We start from the raw sequence: 17340 nt of genomic DNA, 5'->3' as shown, positions 1-17340 counted from the left end.
CAGAGCAGCTAAATTACTTCCTGTAATTACACAACAATGTCAACAATCTGCGTTTTTGTGCAATTTAGTCAACCCAGATCCATTAGATTTAAAGAATGTCTTTAGCGCCCTGTTCTTATTTTCAATATGTATGAGAAATCTGTTTTTTGATTCCAGTGTTTATTCCAGTTTTATATCCTACGACCTTTTTTTTATTTTCCTACACTTGCAAACGGACTAGTTGTGCAAACGGATCAAAATTTTAGATCAAGTTGGAGATATTCAGTCGGGGAGGGACAGGAAGTGCACAAACTCTCTTCAATTTAGCTGAATGATAACTTGGTCTACTTTAGTTGTCCTTTTATTTTCTTCCATTTCTTTAAATTTCTGATTAAGTTAGTGATTTGTGAATAGGTCCCTGCAACACATTCAGCCTTATAGATGGGGAAGGTGGAAAAAATACAGAAAGAATGATCAAATATGGTAATGACAACGATCAATGCACATTTAACTAAAATGTCACTTTAAAAAATTTAACAAGTAACTAAAAGTTTTAATTAATTTGATTTTATCCATCCATCCTAAAAACAGACATACATAAACATATTTGAAATGGTCACACTATAAGCTAATTTAAACTATAAATAGAAGAGTAATACATTCAAATGATCCAACTATTTGTGAATGAACTTAAAATACAGTCATGTTCTTAGGATTAAAGTTTTTACAACGCAAATATTTTTTTACATTTATTAGGCTATTAGGGCAACAAAAATAACTGAAGTGATCAAATATCAGCAAAGAATGAGTAAAAAATAAATGACCACAAGTCAACTTAAAAAACTGCCGGACACACTTTTGTTCACCTAAAATCTTTTCTAACTTCCTGCTGATGATCGCTGTGCTGCATTTCTAACACTAATTCATGTGTAAACAAGACCAGACACTGGAGATTCAGTTATTTATGCTTTTATAAAAACCAATAAACTTTACTAGAAACTGACACACCATTCCCTCTTTGCAAATCTATAAAGGATTAGAAAACATTACAAGTAAAACCAGCAAATATATGCATTAAAATGCATATAATGCATAAAGTAACGCTGATGTGTTTTAGTTTAATTTTGTTTTTATAAAATGTTTTGTCCTTTAAGCAGCAGTTTGAGCTCTATTTATTTGAATATCTTATTAACTCTTGTTTTATGCACAGTATTACTGAAACAAAGAAACCAAAAAACTTTAATTAAATCTTTTGATTGGCTTCTCCAAATTGTCCTTAGGTGTGAGTGTGTCCGTGAATGGTTTTTTGTCTCTCTGTGTTGCCCTGCGACAGACTGGCGACCTGTCCAGGGTGTACCCCGCCTCTCGCCCATTTGACAGCTGGAGATAGGCACCAGCAACCCCCGCGACCCCATGAGGGATAAGCGGTTTGGAAAATGGATGGATGGATGGATGGATGGAAATCAAAATACATTTCCAATCATTGCAGGAACTTTTCACGCTTTTATTGTGATAGAACTAAAGCGGAAGCAGACCTTTTACTGGCGACAACCTTTACATCCAGGTATGATCGCCGAACCTCATCCCTCGCCGGGGCAGAGGAGCGCGGCGCAGCGCGGAGTATGGTGTCGTAAAACCGGACAGAGACGCATCATCTATCTTCTCCGGAGGAACCCTGAGGACCATCACAGCTGCTCCTCCACAGATGACAAGGAGGCAGCGACGCAGAGCCATCCAGTGATCACACCGGGGCGCGATGGAGAGCAAGGCTGTACTTCGCTGTAAAATCGTGGTGGTCGGGGATTCACAGTGTGGGAAGACGGCTCTCCTTAATGTTTTTGCCAAAGACTCGTATCCAGAGGTAAACATTTATTTGTCATACTAGAAAGAAAGAAAGAGAGAAAGAAAGAGAAAAAGAAAAACCCCGCATCGGTGCTTACTCTGCTGGGTGTGCGTAAAATCCCCTCAAAACGGCGCATTAATGTCTCAGTTTTTACCTGTCTGTGTTCCCATCAAACTAAAAAAAAAAATGTTATTATTATCATTATTTCTAAACTTCCACGTTAGGTTATACTTTCAACACCAAACAGATTTTAAGATTTATTTTGTACCTTTTATAAGGTAGGAACACGGACACTTTTTATAAGGCTCCACGAGTATTTAATCCAAAACTTTTGCGATCATTTCACTCTTCTCACAGGATAATACTCTGATAAATCATATTTAATTAAATTAGTCAGCCAGCCAACAGATGCCGTTTAAATGTCACTTCGTGCTCGTTTGCGTGCCGGGAGGTGTTGGAGCGCACTGTGAGTGCCATTTTGCGCACCTAATCAAAGGGCTGCGTGTCTTTCTACTCTTCGCAAAACTACGTTAATGGCTTTAATGTTAACTTGTCGTGATTTACGTTATTAAAGCAATGCTTAAAAAAACATTTAAGCAGGAATTTGGCTCTTAAAATGAAGTATGGAGGTTTATAAATATACTGTTTTGGAGCAAATACGGTAGCCGTCCAGATAATGTCACACAATGGAATGTGATCTGTGTAAAAGTTTGTAAAAAATAAGTGAGAAAAAATGAATTGCCACAGTTTGCTTTAATGATCCATTGTTTTAGTCGTCAACTCTGCCTCAAGCACATGAAGTTGATCCTAACCAACCAAAATCTATTCAAAGTAGATTGTTTATCTTTATATGTTTAATATTTTTTCCTTTTATCATACTTAAAAAAAAAAAACATTTAGTGAAACCCTGCACTGGAAATCCACACTTCATTACCGAGCTGTTTTTATTGTCCTTCTACATTTGTTAGTTAAATAACTCACATGCACCACTAAATATAATCCAATTATTGGTAATCTGGGAGAAATTTCTGAAACAAGATATATGTTTGTATTGAGACAGAAGATTTCCTTTTCAGTTTTACAGTCTTGATGTAAATTCTTTATTTTATAAAGGGGTCAAAGCTATGAATGCTTTGCTTTCCACTCTTACATGCACCATCCAGTTCCTCCTGACATTCAGCGCTGCCTTCCCCTCCGCACAGCTGCAAATTATGTTAAAACAGGAATCTGGCTGCTTCCTGGAAGGAAAAGCCCACCAGATTTCACCTGAGCTCTGATTTCGTGTGGTCTTTTTGCAGAACTATGTTCCCACCGTGTTTGAGAACTACACAGCCAGCTTCGAGATCGACAAGCAGAGGATCGAGCTGAACATGTGGGACACTTCAGGTAGGAAGCAGCTCCATCATTGCCCTTCATAACTGGCTCAAAAAGTGACTGCTGAGAGCCGCGAGGCCTGGGGTCTCTCTGGGAGACCCCGGTGGTGTTTTCATTCAGGATTTGTACAACTTCAGCCCTGTCAAGACATTTTCATGTGGCGTTAACTTTGAACTGCAGCTCGACACAAGCATTTATCACCTACATGCAGTAAATAGCTGTCAAAAGAATATCAGCACAAGTACACGTTATAGAGCCTGTTTTATGGTTATGATTTTCATCCGCTTGGGGACATAACCAACACATTCAGATCAAAAATGTATTTTAGTGATATGAAAAGTCTGTGCTTACATTCTCAGAGGTGTTATCCCGTTCTTTGAATCACACCAACCTGCAAAAAGTAGTCATGCCCAATGAATTTATTCACATTTCAAGAGGTTACAATGGTAAACTTTATAGGGTTGGGATTTTTATGTGATGGACCAACAAAAAGTAGCACAAAACCGTTTTTTTTTTCACTGATATAAATCTACAAAGTGTGGCCTGCATGTGCTGAATTTACGTCTGCAAGTCTTTCCAGATGTTGTTGTTACTGTTGGAGCTGTATTGAAAGTATGTTTAGGTTGGATTTCCCATGAGGTGGTGATTTTGAGTGCTATTCTGCATTTTGTTGGATGTAATTTTGGAAAAAAGGGAAATGTCTTTTATTTTGAAATCTTAGTCGAGATACTGTTCTACATCAGCTAGGGTGTAAATAAAAAAAAAAAGTAAGCTGGCACGCCAAGTGCTTGTAAAAAGGCAAATAAGCCCTTTAATGAAAATTATTTCCTTCTCCTAACATGCAGACAACGAGGTATTTCTTCTAAATTTGAGCTCTAATTTCTAATGGCATTATTTGTTGTCATGTATGCTAACCAGCTAACATGATGCCTTTGTGTTTATTACTGTTTATTAGTAGATTTCACAATTTTGGTGTGGGAAGAAGACAAGTAGAACACATTAAAGAAAGCACTTGTGTCTGACCGGCCTAAGTCATTCTAACAGGGATCTCCATCCTGCAACATGCGGCTTTTCAGGGTTTCAACAGTGATTATTGGTAGCTTTGACCAAAATGCTGAAGAAAAAAAAACAACTGAAACTTTAAATATAATGTTCATTTTAAAAAGGCAGTTTTATGTGTTTTTAATGTCTTGTATGAATATAGTTTCTTGAACAGAATACAACTTTGTTCCTTGAATTTTGAAAAAAATTAACAAAAAAATTAACAAATCATAATTTTCTTTAGATGCAAAACCCAGCAAAGTTTATCCATACTCTTGTTGTAAGGGTTTGATGTTTTTCTTTACCATAAAACCTAAGTGTATGATAAGAGCTCTCTATATTGACCATAATTAAAACAATTCTTCCGGAGTTTGCAGAATCATTTAGGTTTTTCAACTCAAGATTAATTTATAGCGGCACTGTGTAACCTTTAACCACTAGGGGCACTAGACTTATAATTTACAGTCTCCCTCTGTGTTTTGGAATCTGATAGCAGACCACGTTGGACCAGCGGTTTAATACGTCATCGAGTTACTTGTGAAGATAAGGCCACATTCGCCCTTTAGATTAAATCCTACATCAGAGAATCAAAAAAATATGTGGGGTCAGTTAATATCTGCTCTGTTTTTGTTGTTATGGCAGTCTGAGCTCAGATCCGACCCTCTCAGGTTACATAGACAAGTTTTTGAGAAGGCCTGACCACTAAGAACATTGATATGGATCAAGTGCCGTTTATTGACCTGAAAAATTATTTAATATATCTCAAATTAAGCTAATACTTTGGACAAAACTCACACGGTGCTGCTTTATTGTGGTAAGCCTGAGCGTAAAAATGCTATTCGATTGACCTATGGAGGGGGGACTCCAGTTACCATATAGGTGACTTTTGAAGGCATTTATCAATGTAAGTGGGGATGAATTCATATATGACCCACACTTTTCAGATTTTTATTTGTAAACATGTTTGAAAAACAGGAGTCTTTTTTTCTTCCTCTTCACAATTATGCATGACTTTGTGTGGTTTTATCAACCTTTTTGCCCTCACTTCTATTAAATATTTTTTTCTAGAGTTGTAAAACGATTTGAAAAATTAACAAGCTTGATATTCAATCACTGTATTTTTTATGGCTAAATTAAGGAACCCAGAGTTGTATTTCTATTTTGGGGTTTTAGAAAAATGAAAATTCAACTTTTTACAATAAGCAGATCCACCAGATATCAACAAAGCACCTGCGTCAAGCTGTTAAATTGCTGGACTGCTGTTAAGAATTACTCTCAGGACGCAAATCTTGTTTTATTCATCTATTTTGTGTTTATGGTCACTTAAATTAAAGATCTAAGTGAAAGATTTTGTTTTTGTAGTTCAACATCAAAATTGCGTTCAATTGATTTGATTGCAACAAAACAAACTGATACAATGGAAAACTTCATGTTTATGGAAAATGAAGAAAAGCATGTAATTTGCAGCCTAATGGAAAACATATTGAACAAAAGTCCTACTCTGTTGTCAAGTTTCTATGCAGATATTGAACCAAACCACGTAGAAAAACGTCCATAAGTCTGGTTTATATAAAGGTTTTATAAAAATAAACATAATCTTTGACCAAAATTATTAAGAGGCACTGTGGAGGGCCCAAAGAGCCACAGGTTGCAGATTCCTGGTCTATGAGATGATATCATAATAAAATGCACTGATGTTTGTGCTTGTAATGTGATAAAATGGGGGTAAATTCAAGAGGTACAAACGCGTGTGCAAGTCAGATTTTCAAGATTTGAATTGGCTGCACTCGGATGTTTTTATTTCCTTTTCTCTCTCGTCGTTTTTAACCTCTTTCTCTTTCCTCCACCTTTTTTACATGGCAGCGCTGAAACAAAACGTGTCCTCACACAGCGCAGAGAGGAGCTTTAATACACCTCGTTCCAGTAACCTCCGCCCGTGCAGAGAGAGACACACAGACCCGATAGACAGGCTGGAGATTAAGAGCTGCAGCTGCAGCTGCTGCTGGCCTGTGGGCTCACTGTGGGTGAGGCCACCATGTTTAAAAAAAAAAAAAAAAACACCTTCTCAAACTGCGGCCTGGTTCAGAGACTCAAAAACACACCTTTTTCCGCATTGAGCTGTTCTGTAAGTAACAATTACTGCAGTGGGAAACTTAAACAGTAATTTTTTAAACAGTAGTTCCTCTTTCGCTACAGCCATGTAGCTCTATAGTGCCATATTACTGGAAATGTGATCAAACCTGATGAGCAGCCTCTTGGGTCGGATCGAAAGCATTGGAAAGAATGTTCTCCTCGGGCTTCTTTACGTGTTTCGAATATTTCCCGTCAGCATCCCCTAAATATACATTTTGCTATATAAATAAACTTGCCTTGCCTTTTTGATCCCCTGGACAAAACGATATCTATGGCAAAACAAAGGTCCTTGTTTAAAACTCAAAATCCAAATTTAGCTTGGTATTTTTGGGGCTTCACAAATGGTATCCATCATGAAATGGATTAGGAATGATGCAGACACGTGTTGGCTTTATATTTGAAAAGAGCTCTTGTACTGGACCCCCCTAGACATAATTTTGATGGGACAACAGAAAAGACAAAGACGACACTCAAAATATAGACCAAAATCCAGAAAACCTTTGGATTATCACCCTCAGTCCCACCTCAGTCATCTATTTGATGCCTGAAGTCCATCCATCCGCCCATTACCGGCTTATTTTAGCAGGGTTGTGGCGGTGCAGATCTCCTGCAGCCATTGGCCGAGAGGCAGGGTAGCCCCTGGACAGGTCAAAGGGCAACACAGACACACACAACAAACAAGCATGCTCGCATACACTCACACCTAAGAAGATCAATTGACCTTAGTCAAGTTTTAGACTGTGGGAAGAAGCCAGAGTACCCGGAGAGGACTCCTGCATTCACCGGGAGAACATGCAAAGCATGCAGAAAGACCTTTGCTCCAAATAAATTAGGTATTCATTTGAAAAAAAATGGGCCAAATACATACTTCAATACATACTTCAATACATTCAACAGCTGTTTGCTACTGGCCACTTCAACAATGATCATGTTAGATACTTAACCTGACTTCCAATACGGACTGAAGCAAAATCAGAACTTCGACTCCCATTGAGAAGACTTTAAATGATGTTCAATTAGGAAGGGAAGGAACAAAAGTATGTTTTTTTTTTTTGTGAACAACTTTTTTATTATTTTAAGGAGAAACAGATACATTAGTCCAATAAAGGTAACAAGGGTATAATACAGACTAATATGACAGAAAGGAAACACATAAAAAAAGTATGTTTTTTACAGTATTTCTGTGTCCATGAGGCAGCACAACTGGTAACAATTAAGCTGAGGTGGGTAAAGTGGGTAAAGTTAGAAATTCATGTACAGGGAGGGAGTTTCTGTGGAAAATAAAAATGATGTTTTTCAGATCCCTGAAAATTACATCCAAGATGGAGCCAAATAAGCCCAGCTTACGATGGAGGAAACGCAGCCTCCAAATAGCAGATCTCATCCATGTGTTCTGGTTCTGCGCAGTGCTGAATGCATCCTGGGAGGAAGTATTGAAGGCTGTCAAAGTACGGCAAGGCAACTTTAGTTATAGCAAAACATATCACCCAAATCCCAGTTCTGTATTGTTGGGAACTTCAAATGGTAACAATACCAGAAGCATTCAGTAACATAATTCTATTAGACATGAAAAGATCATCGTTGCAGAATAATAACCTGTTTGAACTGGATGTTCACAGCTAACAGGCGTATTTATTTTTCTAACCACCTTGATTCTCTAATGCTACATTAATTTGGGGCTTTTTGCAACAAAAGAAGCCGGCTTAAGCCCATTCAGAGTCTGTATTCCTGCCAAGACCAGCAGCTCACCTGGCCAATGGTAACCAGACCTGTGGGAAATAGGAAGCAACTAATTATATATTTAACAAGGTTACTATCAGTGAGCCTGCAGCCGCCGCTTTGGCTCCAGTCGCTGGGTTTGTGTTTACACAGCAGGCTCCATCCCTTCAAAAAACCGCTCTCTGTTTGCTGCTGTGGGTTGGAGTTTCAAAAACATCATTCATTATTTATTTTATCCTCCGTGTTAGCCACACAGCTGAAGCCGTATGTTTGATTTGCTCCGATTTCACCGAGAATTGAATTCTACTTTATTCTAAGATGACTAGATTTTATTTTTAAATTAACCAAAATAGTCTTGTGAGCTCGTTTTTGGGTACTTAATAATGCACCTGTTTGAGACAAGCATGTTGAAGGTAACAAAAATCTGACGTTCACAGAAAACTTTTGCAAGCAGAATGCTTTCTTATCAAGGGCCAAATGTTCTGTGTTGCTGTTTTTAATTGTTGAAATGCGATTAAACGCAGAAACAAACTTGACCTCTCAGCTAAATTTATTTCAAACACTGAAAAAGTTGCAGAACGTTTCAGGTCGTTCTCTAATACCAACGTTGAATTTTCTGCTTATTGTTGCGAATAATAAATTCTGCTTTTCTGTCCAGGAATTGTTAACAATTAGTTGATCACGGTGATGTTTATGGACCGAATCATAAAGATGTCTATATCCAGAAACCACCATGTTTTTCCGCGCGGGAGTAGTTAGGAATTTTCTTGGTGCGCGAAGCGGAAACGTTTAGCGCCGCGGAGTTGCGTGGTAGCCAAAGTGACGTGGATGCATCTAAAATAAACCAGCCGTTACATGGTCACAGTTCTTTTTAATGGAGAAAAGCTGGCCTGGCACACGTAGGCCGGCTGCTTCTCCGAATGGTAAACCCAAAATGCCACGGCAGGATGTGAAAAAAAAAACATGCTTCACAGCAACGAACATAAACTACAGACAGAACGATATTTATAATAGAAGTGGTTGCTTTGCTCTTCTGTAACCCCAGTCGGTCGAGGCAGATGACCGTTCACACTGAGCCCGGTTCTGCTGGAGGTTTTTCCTTCCCACTAATGGGTGGTTTTTCTTTCCACTGTCGCTTCATGCTTGCTCAGTATGAGGGATTGCTGCAAAGCCATGGACAATGCAGACGACTCTCCCTGTAGCTCTACGCTTCCCCAGGAGTGAATGCTGCTTGTTGGGACTTTGAAGCAATCAACTGGTTCCCTTATATAGGACATTTTTGACCAACCTGTATAATCTTACTGATTCTGACTTTGTAAAGTGCCTCGAGATGACATGTTTCATGAATTGGCGCTATATAAATAAAATTGAATTGAAAAAATTTAATTTTACGTTAAAGGCTGAGGTCCTGTTGAAGAGCTTATTCATGATTTCTCTCCATTAACTTGGACACAAAACAAAAAGGAAACACGCATCCACTGGATTTTCACAGATCTGTGCCTCTATTCATTATCTCCAAACATATGTTTGACACCTCATCCCTCATTGTGATACTACACCTGTGCCCAAACAATCACATTGGATGTGTCACATATTATTCACAATGGGTATTCAAAGATGGGGACATTTAAAATTAGGCAGTCTGAGGAAGGGGCCGGATGTTACAGCAATAAACTTCTCTATTTACACGTTTTGTGTTCCATGTTGTTCCCACAACGCTGCATAAGAGAGAGGAGGAAATCAGCGTTTCCCAGCTGCATCCCTGCCAACTATTTAGGGTTGCTTTGGCACCTACAGCACTTCCCTCTGCTAATTTCCTCCTCTTACGCTGAATAAGTGCGCTGGCGGTGGCGTAACAAGTTTCTGCTCCTGTTGTGTCACTTTTCGAGCGATCGCTATTGTGTCGGAGCTTTTTGGAGACACGTTTGCTGATGCGTGTGCGCGGGAATGTGCAGGCATGCGTTAAGAGGCAGCCAGGCTGATGTAGTAAGCATTCGGTTTGCCGGCGCGCGCGTGTGGCGTTCACCGTCCGGCAGAGAAAAAAAAAAAAGCTGTGGATGAAAGCAGTTTAGAAGACAACAATCTGTTATTTCAAGGGGAAATTTTATACACATCCAGGCGTCTTTTGGGGTAAATTCAGATATGCAAGCATTTATTTCTGTCCAGTCTCCAAATTTAGTATCTCAGAAAAACAACGCATTGCATAAGACTGTGGAAAAAGACATGTCAATACTTGGTCTGGGCTCCTTTTGTGTGGATTACTGCATCAATGCATCTTGGCATGGAGGTGATCAGCCTGCGACTCCAGGCTGCTTTATTATCAGGCCTGCAGCAGGGTCATTAAACCAATTAACTTTTGCAGTGTGGGCACGTCCTGTCGAAAGTTGAAATCAGCGTGAAGTGCTTTAAAATGTCCTGGCAGACAGCTCCAACCATTCTGGACAAAGTGGACCAACACGAGTTGAAGTGGAAACTTCACACCGGAGCTCAGGCAACTCAGATGTTGTACCTTTCCACTCTTCCTCCAGACTCTGTATGATTTACAGTCATCTGTTAAAATGTTAGTTCAGTTCCTTATTGCTGGTAAGACTCTTCTGATGTTATCTCTAGCACCATTTACACTACCCTTGTTAAACCGATCCATGCCGAGCTCGGTTCGAGCTTGGATCAGTTAACCAAGCCGAGCTTGGTTCTGATGACCGTTTACACACCACGCTATCTCGGTTCCTTGGTTCTTTGCCTCCTAGTGATGATCTACTGCTCTCTGGGTTTGAAGGAGGGAATCAAGCAAATAAAAATGGCGGCGCCCGTAACATTCAGGAAGTTATGCTTGATTATAATTGTGATATTTCGTTGTTTGCGGAGAGTCAGGCGAACCTTTTGGTGAATTTAATTGACAGAGTCGGCTTTTGGGAAGTGGATAAGACAAACGAACGTCTAATAAGGATTTACAGACGCAAGAAACAACGACAGATGCTGAGGTTCACTAACCTGACTCCGCCAGATGGATTTGCTCCGCATATCCATCTGGAAACCTTCCGTTGAAGTAATTTTGGGAAGGGGCGAAAATACTGGTTAGCTGATTGGCCTATGTTGGTGATAGACGGGCCAAATAAACCAATCAGATCAACGAAGCGTATGACGTACTAACAGCGACGACGAAAACACAACCACAAGCTCTTGCCGAAACCAGTCGGGAGAAGAGCAAAAACATCTTTTCCTTTGAGAAAAGTCTCCAGAGCAGTGTTTTGCTCTTCTTTCAGTGAAGAAATACTCTGTAATTCCGATAAAACTTGCTCGATAGCCACGCTAACGCTAGTTTCATCGGCTGAAGCCGCCATGTTCTTTAGACTGAACTGTCGCGCTTCTCGTTGCGTCACACCTCAACCCGCCTCAAAGCCAACGCTGATTGGACGTTCGTTTGGTGAACTGCTCCAAATTTTCTTTAACGGAAAGTAGACAGACTGATCTGCGAGTGAAACCTTGAAAGCTCGCGAGATCAGGATGGTCTCACGAGGCTAGAGGTTCATTTAGCGCGGTCCGGTTGTGTCTGGCTCGGTTCAGTTCAGTTTGCGTTCCATTTACACTCGATAGTTATCTCGGTTACCGAGCTCGGACTGGTCTCGGCACGGTTAAAAAGGGGTAGTGTAAACGGTATCTGACTTAACAGTGGCTTAATACCAAGGAAACAGAAATCGTAGCTCAAGTCCTGGATATGTCAGGGTGTGGTGGCTGTTGAAGCTCTCTGATTCCAGCCTCAGTCCAGCCTTGTCAGTCTCTCCTGGACTCTGCAATTTGCTTTTTGACTAATAATCCTCCCAAGGCTGCAGTTATCCCTGCTGATTGTGCACCTTTCTTCATCAGTTTTTCCTTCCACTCAACTTTCCATTACCGGGCTTGGACACAGCACTCTGAGCGGCCAGCTTCTTTCTCAATAATCTTGTGTAGCTCGTCGTCCTTGTGGAGGGTGTCAACGACGGTCTGCTGGATAACCGTCAAGTCAACATATCACAAAATAGCACAAAAAAACCCACATTTAAACATCTTTTGTAACGTTACGATCTTGTGAGAAGCTCAACTTTGGGTTTCCGTGAGCTGTAAAATGTTAAAACAGCAGAAGATTAGTTACCATATAAAGATGTAAGCATGCACAGCTGTGGGCGCACTGGGGTCAGAATAAAAGATGAAGGCTCAGTTGGTGTTGGGGTTTTAAGGGAAAAGAGACGGCGTTGAGCCGGGTGCCAGACGAGCCGCTGAGCTGCCCGCTCATTGTGCACAAACAGAGGATTTAATTAATCAGGCGCTGGCGGTGTGACCAAACACTTGCCCCCCTGTCTCCTTCATTCTTCATCTCCTTTCACCACCCACCGCCTCCTCCATCTCATGCCTCCCTCCATTACATCCGACCGTGAGTGCGCTCAAACTTCCTGCCACGTGGATTAAACTTGTTTTTTGTGCTCCTACTCGACAATATAAAGTCATCCTTAAGTCTGTTCTCTGCTGGACCTCATTCAGTCTCTGATATCTGCTCTGCTGTCCTCAGATTATTCTGGGCCTTTAAAAAACACAGCTGTACCTGCCTAATGGTGTGCTATCTGGCTTTTCTAGATAATATAAATGGAGTTATATATATGTTTTCTGTGCATTTCGTGTTGAGAGGAGTGTTAAGCGCTCCAAATATTGCAGAGTGGTTTTCCACCAACCAAAAAGGTGCATTTCTTCAGAAAATGCAGGAAATGGTCAAAAATAACTGTAGAAAATTCACTGTTTCTTCCCCCCTTCCAATAAAATATTATATACATTGTATTAGAACGAGTACAGCTTTTAGACTTTTTGACATTGTTATGGCTTATTCTAGTCTAGTTTTCTAGTTTTTATCAAGTTTTCCTGTATAGATATAAAAATGTTGCCATAAGCAAGTCTTTGGTTTTCTTTAAAACGATGTCACATACTTTTTAGACCCAGCCACTCTGTTCTGAGATATTCAAAAATGTAATAATAATTTCACTTGAGACGTAGTTTTTTTTTTTTTTACATTTACTTCCATCCATCGCTGCCTTCATCACTGCTGTGCTGTTTCTACTCATTCCTATCAGTGCATTTGTTGTCGCTGCAACTTCAGGCTAAAAAAAATAACCCACTTATGCAAAAATATTGTTTATAAAGTAGGATGATCTCAACAATATAATTTTACCAACATTTCTACCTTGGAAAAAAAAGGAATATCTGACTAAACACTTAAAATAAATGAATCCTTTATTGCAAAAGCAGAATCCCATGCTAAAAAAGTTCATTGGAGGGTGGAAAAAAAATCCCATAATAAGGAATATTTGTTAGTTAAAATCACTGGTGCCATGATCATTTCCTCTTCTGCTGTTAGTAGTTTTTACCACTCCCTTTTGCTAATATAATACCCAGCATTGTCCTACATTTCACAAGGTTGGCGCATACAAAGAGAGACATATTTGTGAAGATTTGGTCACGTCTTGGGTCCTAATCCTGCAGAAATACCTGGTAACACCCTATTTTTTCAGTTCACTGGCAGCGGCCAGCAGATTTTTATTTAAAAGCTCTTTGTATTATAAAGGGTTCATGATGCTATGGACTCCAAAGAAGTTGTAAATCTTTTGGACTTTTGCAAACAGGCCCTAAATAAAAGCCAGGGACACCAATTGCCTTGAATTGAGTTAAGCTGTTTTATTTATCTCGTCATAAATGGCCATTGGCAAGGACAGCGTTAATCAGAGAATCAGCCAAGAAAATCCACAACTCTTGAGGAAGAATCCCCATAAATCTGAACTATATAGAGGAGTGGCAAGAAGAAAGCCATAAGGAGTGTGTATTTAAAGTTTGCCAAAAGCCATGTAGGGGACGCAGCAAGCATGAGGTAAAAGGAGCTCTGGTCAGATGTTTAGTTTACACACAAAGCCTTTGTGTGGAGGAAAACCAACACTGCACATCATTCAGGAAAACACAGCGACACAGCAAGATGGTTTTTCACTGGAGGTGGGGGGTGGTGGGGGGGGGGGGGGTTCTTCTTCAACGGGAACAGGTTGACTGTCTAGAGGCTGCAAAATACTTGAGACTTGGTTTACCTGAAAGCAGTAGCCAGAGCTACAATGAAATGGATTAGAACGGCCTAGTCAAAGTACAGCTATGACTACAATTAAGAATCTGTGGCAAAACTCCTAAATTCATGATCCCAGATGCTCTGCATTCAGTCTGAGCTTTTTGAAATCATCAATTTCAAACTACAATATTTACCAAGGAGGGTTAAATGCAATTTTCAGATTCCTGTTTGTAAAAGAAACGTAAAAAAAACATGCCTTTTCTTCCACTTCATGATTAAACTGTGTTGCTTTGTCAGCCCCATAAAATGGAGAGAACGTGAAAACATTTAAGAGCTATAAAGCACAGTTAATCTGCAGTTAATCTAAACACGGCACTTCATAGAGAAGTATAAACTTTTCTGTAATAGTTTTGCTTTAAACTGCTCAGTTATTGTACAAAGATGAATATGTGACTCAGATTTCTTTTTTTCATTTTGTTCACTGAATCTTCATTTTTTTTCCAGATTGTAATCGGCAATCTGGTAATCTAGTCAAAGCCCCTCAGATCCTCAGACGACAGTTCATATCAGCGCGAAACAAGAACTAGACCTAAATTTGAAGCCCTGGTGATGACACAGCAGTAGTACGTTAAGAGCCCGTTACTCTTCAAATATACATAAAAAGAAATGACACTCTTAAAAAGCTGATCTGAGCTGACCTAAGAGCCATAGCGTAGTTTATATGTCTCGATTTGCTTCTCTCTGCAGTTTTCCGCTCCCCTATTTAATTTGATCCATTCCTTCTAATATTCTCCCGCTGTCAGCCTCTCTGCAGTTCCTTTCACTTTCTGTGTTTCCAATGAGTCAAGGTCAGGAGACCCACGGTGACGGTGCTGTGCCCTCTCAGCACTCTTGCACCTGATTAGCTTGGCTTGCTCTTTCTTTGTATCTATCTTCGTACGTCTCTCTCCTTCGATTCTCACTCTTTTTTTTTCTTCCACCCCTTCATTTTTTTTTCCTGGTAATCCCAAACTCCTGCAGTACAGATACCACAAAGCCGTAATCTGACTTTCTGAGCTGTGACAAGAAGGAAAAAGTTTCTGTATGCATCTTGCTTTACTGCTGAATTTATTTCTAAGCAGCAACTTTAGTAAATATTAGAAAACGGATTGATGCAACACTATTTGTGTTGAGTTTCAGACAAAATTGTTCAGACTTGATCTGCAGACAAGTTAAATATCTTTGCTACCATAGTAAATAATCAGGCAATTTTCCACTGTGAGGTTTGAAAAAGGTCATAAATTAGATACTAACAGCATTTACAAATCATCCTATAATAGCAATCAGACAAGATTACTTCATCTTGTAACTTCCGGAGTAAAGCTATCATATTTCTAACAATAATCTTTACATTTTGCAGTTGACACCACAGGCCATGACTATTTTGAAGTGACCGAAGGGAAAGAACAACACGGTTAGGGCGATCCAGGCAGACAACAACAACGACAAACAAAACAGAACCAAAATAATGTCAGTAATAATATTTCTACTTAACACTGAAGACAAATGATCAAAATAACGGGACAAAAATATGTCTTCTGCATCCAAAGATGCGAGTTTCAGTTATTATAAAGAGTCGTGCGCTGCATAGGGGCTGCTGAGTGGTCTGGTTGGTAGCGCTGGTGCCTTGCAGCAAGAAGGTCCTGGGTTCAAATTATGAATTTCTTGTTCTCCTTGTTGATGTGTGAGTTTTTTTCCGGGTACTCCAGCTTCCTCCTACAGACCAAAAACATGACTAAGTCTGAGCGTGTGTGCATGCATGGCTGCGTGTCGTTTTGTTGTCCTGTGATGGACGGGCCATGTGTCTCGCCCAATGACGGGCATGAGACCCCCAACTTTGCATGAATGAGTTGGGTATAGACGATGGAGACAACGGCCTGCTGCATGCTCCCTCTGTGTTATTTAAACTATTACTTATGTGTTTTTTAAAGGTTTAATTTATCTGCATCTTGTTTTTAAGACCTTGCATCAATATAAAACCTGATTCGTTCCCCGCAGACTGCCGGCATCCGTCCTGATGCCAGTCCGTCACTGACTATGTTGCAGGTTGCTGTCCTGATCCAGTTCTGGTTTGCCTCACATTCACACATTGGCCCACTGCGGGTGCAGAAATGGTGCCGGCGAAAACACAAGTCCTTTCTGTTGCTATCCCCCATAAATTATCAAAAAACAGTCATGTTTTTATTTCTTTTAGGGTAAAACTCCTTATCTGTGGGCTTAAATATCCTGTTTCAGTCTCTAAAAGCCCCTCTGTTAAAGCTAGCATAAATTGTTGGGGTGATTTTGTTCTGTAATTTAGACTTTATCCTCTCTACGCTGGTGAAGATTCTCAGTCATCCAGGTCATGGTCATTCCAAAAAAAAAATTCAAAAAGTGAAGTGAACTTTTTGAATTGAGAAAGCTTCCGGGAGAGGAAGCGAAACGTCTTCAACTACGGAAAACAAGTCCAGTTGCTTTGTTTTTTACTATTTTTGTGGAATTTATCCTTTCTAGCGCCCGAAGTTTCCTAATTGGCTCGTGAAATTCAGCAGCTTGATGCGGGAACTGCTGTGGCGTCCGGTCAAACCTCCTCCTGGCGGTAATTTTTTGCGGCATGTAACTGATGTGAGTGAACACATTGATTTTTCATTATTTGGGTTCCTTGCGGCGCCGCAACGGTACCTGCAGCGTAGTCAGAGTGAGCCTGGCGTCGGCCCCAAATTGCTTCCCAGGCGCTGCCCTCTGGTCCCTAAGGGATGGGTTAAATGCAGAAGACAATTTTCATTGGGATGTACAATTTGAATGACAAAGAATTGTTCTTCTAAAAACCACTATGAGGGCCGCGAGTGGCCTGCGGGCCACACTTTGGACTTGGTTTACAGGATGTCAGATACCTTTTTTGATTTTTTTAATTTAGCTGAAGGCAATGTTGATGTAAATTAAAAAAAACAGTAGAAAGCGGGGCAACTCTGCCAGCAGGCGATCCCTCTGTGTATCTCAGGACAGATTTCATTCAGAACGCCAGATTAATTTAAATAAAAGTGTCCCACCTCTGAAGGTGGTGTCAGGGCTTTATATACCTTTTTTAAATCCATTCACACCAGGCTCCAAATGGGCCAGAATCATTCAGGAATGTTTTACTGCAGAATCAGCATGAGCGACC

At 40.1% G+C, this 17340-nt stretch overlaps 1 protein-coding gene across 1 annotated transcript in view; it reads left to right on the top strand.

Annotated features, from left to right (window-relative positions):
- Positions 1-1542: 1542 nt before the first annotated feature.
- Positions 1543-17340, top strand: part of LOC105919671 (rho-related GTP-binding protein RhoN) — a 51466-nt gene continuing 35668 nt past the window's right edge. Inside the window, exons 1-2 of the mRNA XM_012855039.3 lie at positions 1543-1840; positions 3121-3208. Of these exons, the coding sequence (XP_012710493.1) occupies positions 1736-1840; positions 3121-3208 (193 nt within the window). The 5' untranslated portion in view covers positions 1543-1735. The remainder of the gene's footprint in view (positions 1841-3120; positions 3209-17340) is intronic.

Source organism: Fundulus heteroclitus, chromosome 10 (assembly GCF_011125445.2).
Source record: "Fundulus heteroclitus isolate FHET01 chromosome 10, MU-UCD_Fhet_4.1, whole genome shotgun sequence".
Lineage (NCBI taxonomy): Eukaryota > Metazoa > Chordata > Actinopteri > Cyprinodontiformes > Fundulidae > Fundulus > Fundulus heteroclitus.
This window is presented reverse-complemented; position numbering and strand designations above follow the sequence as displayed.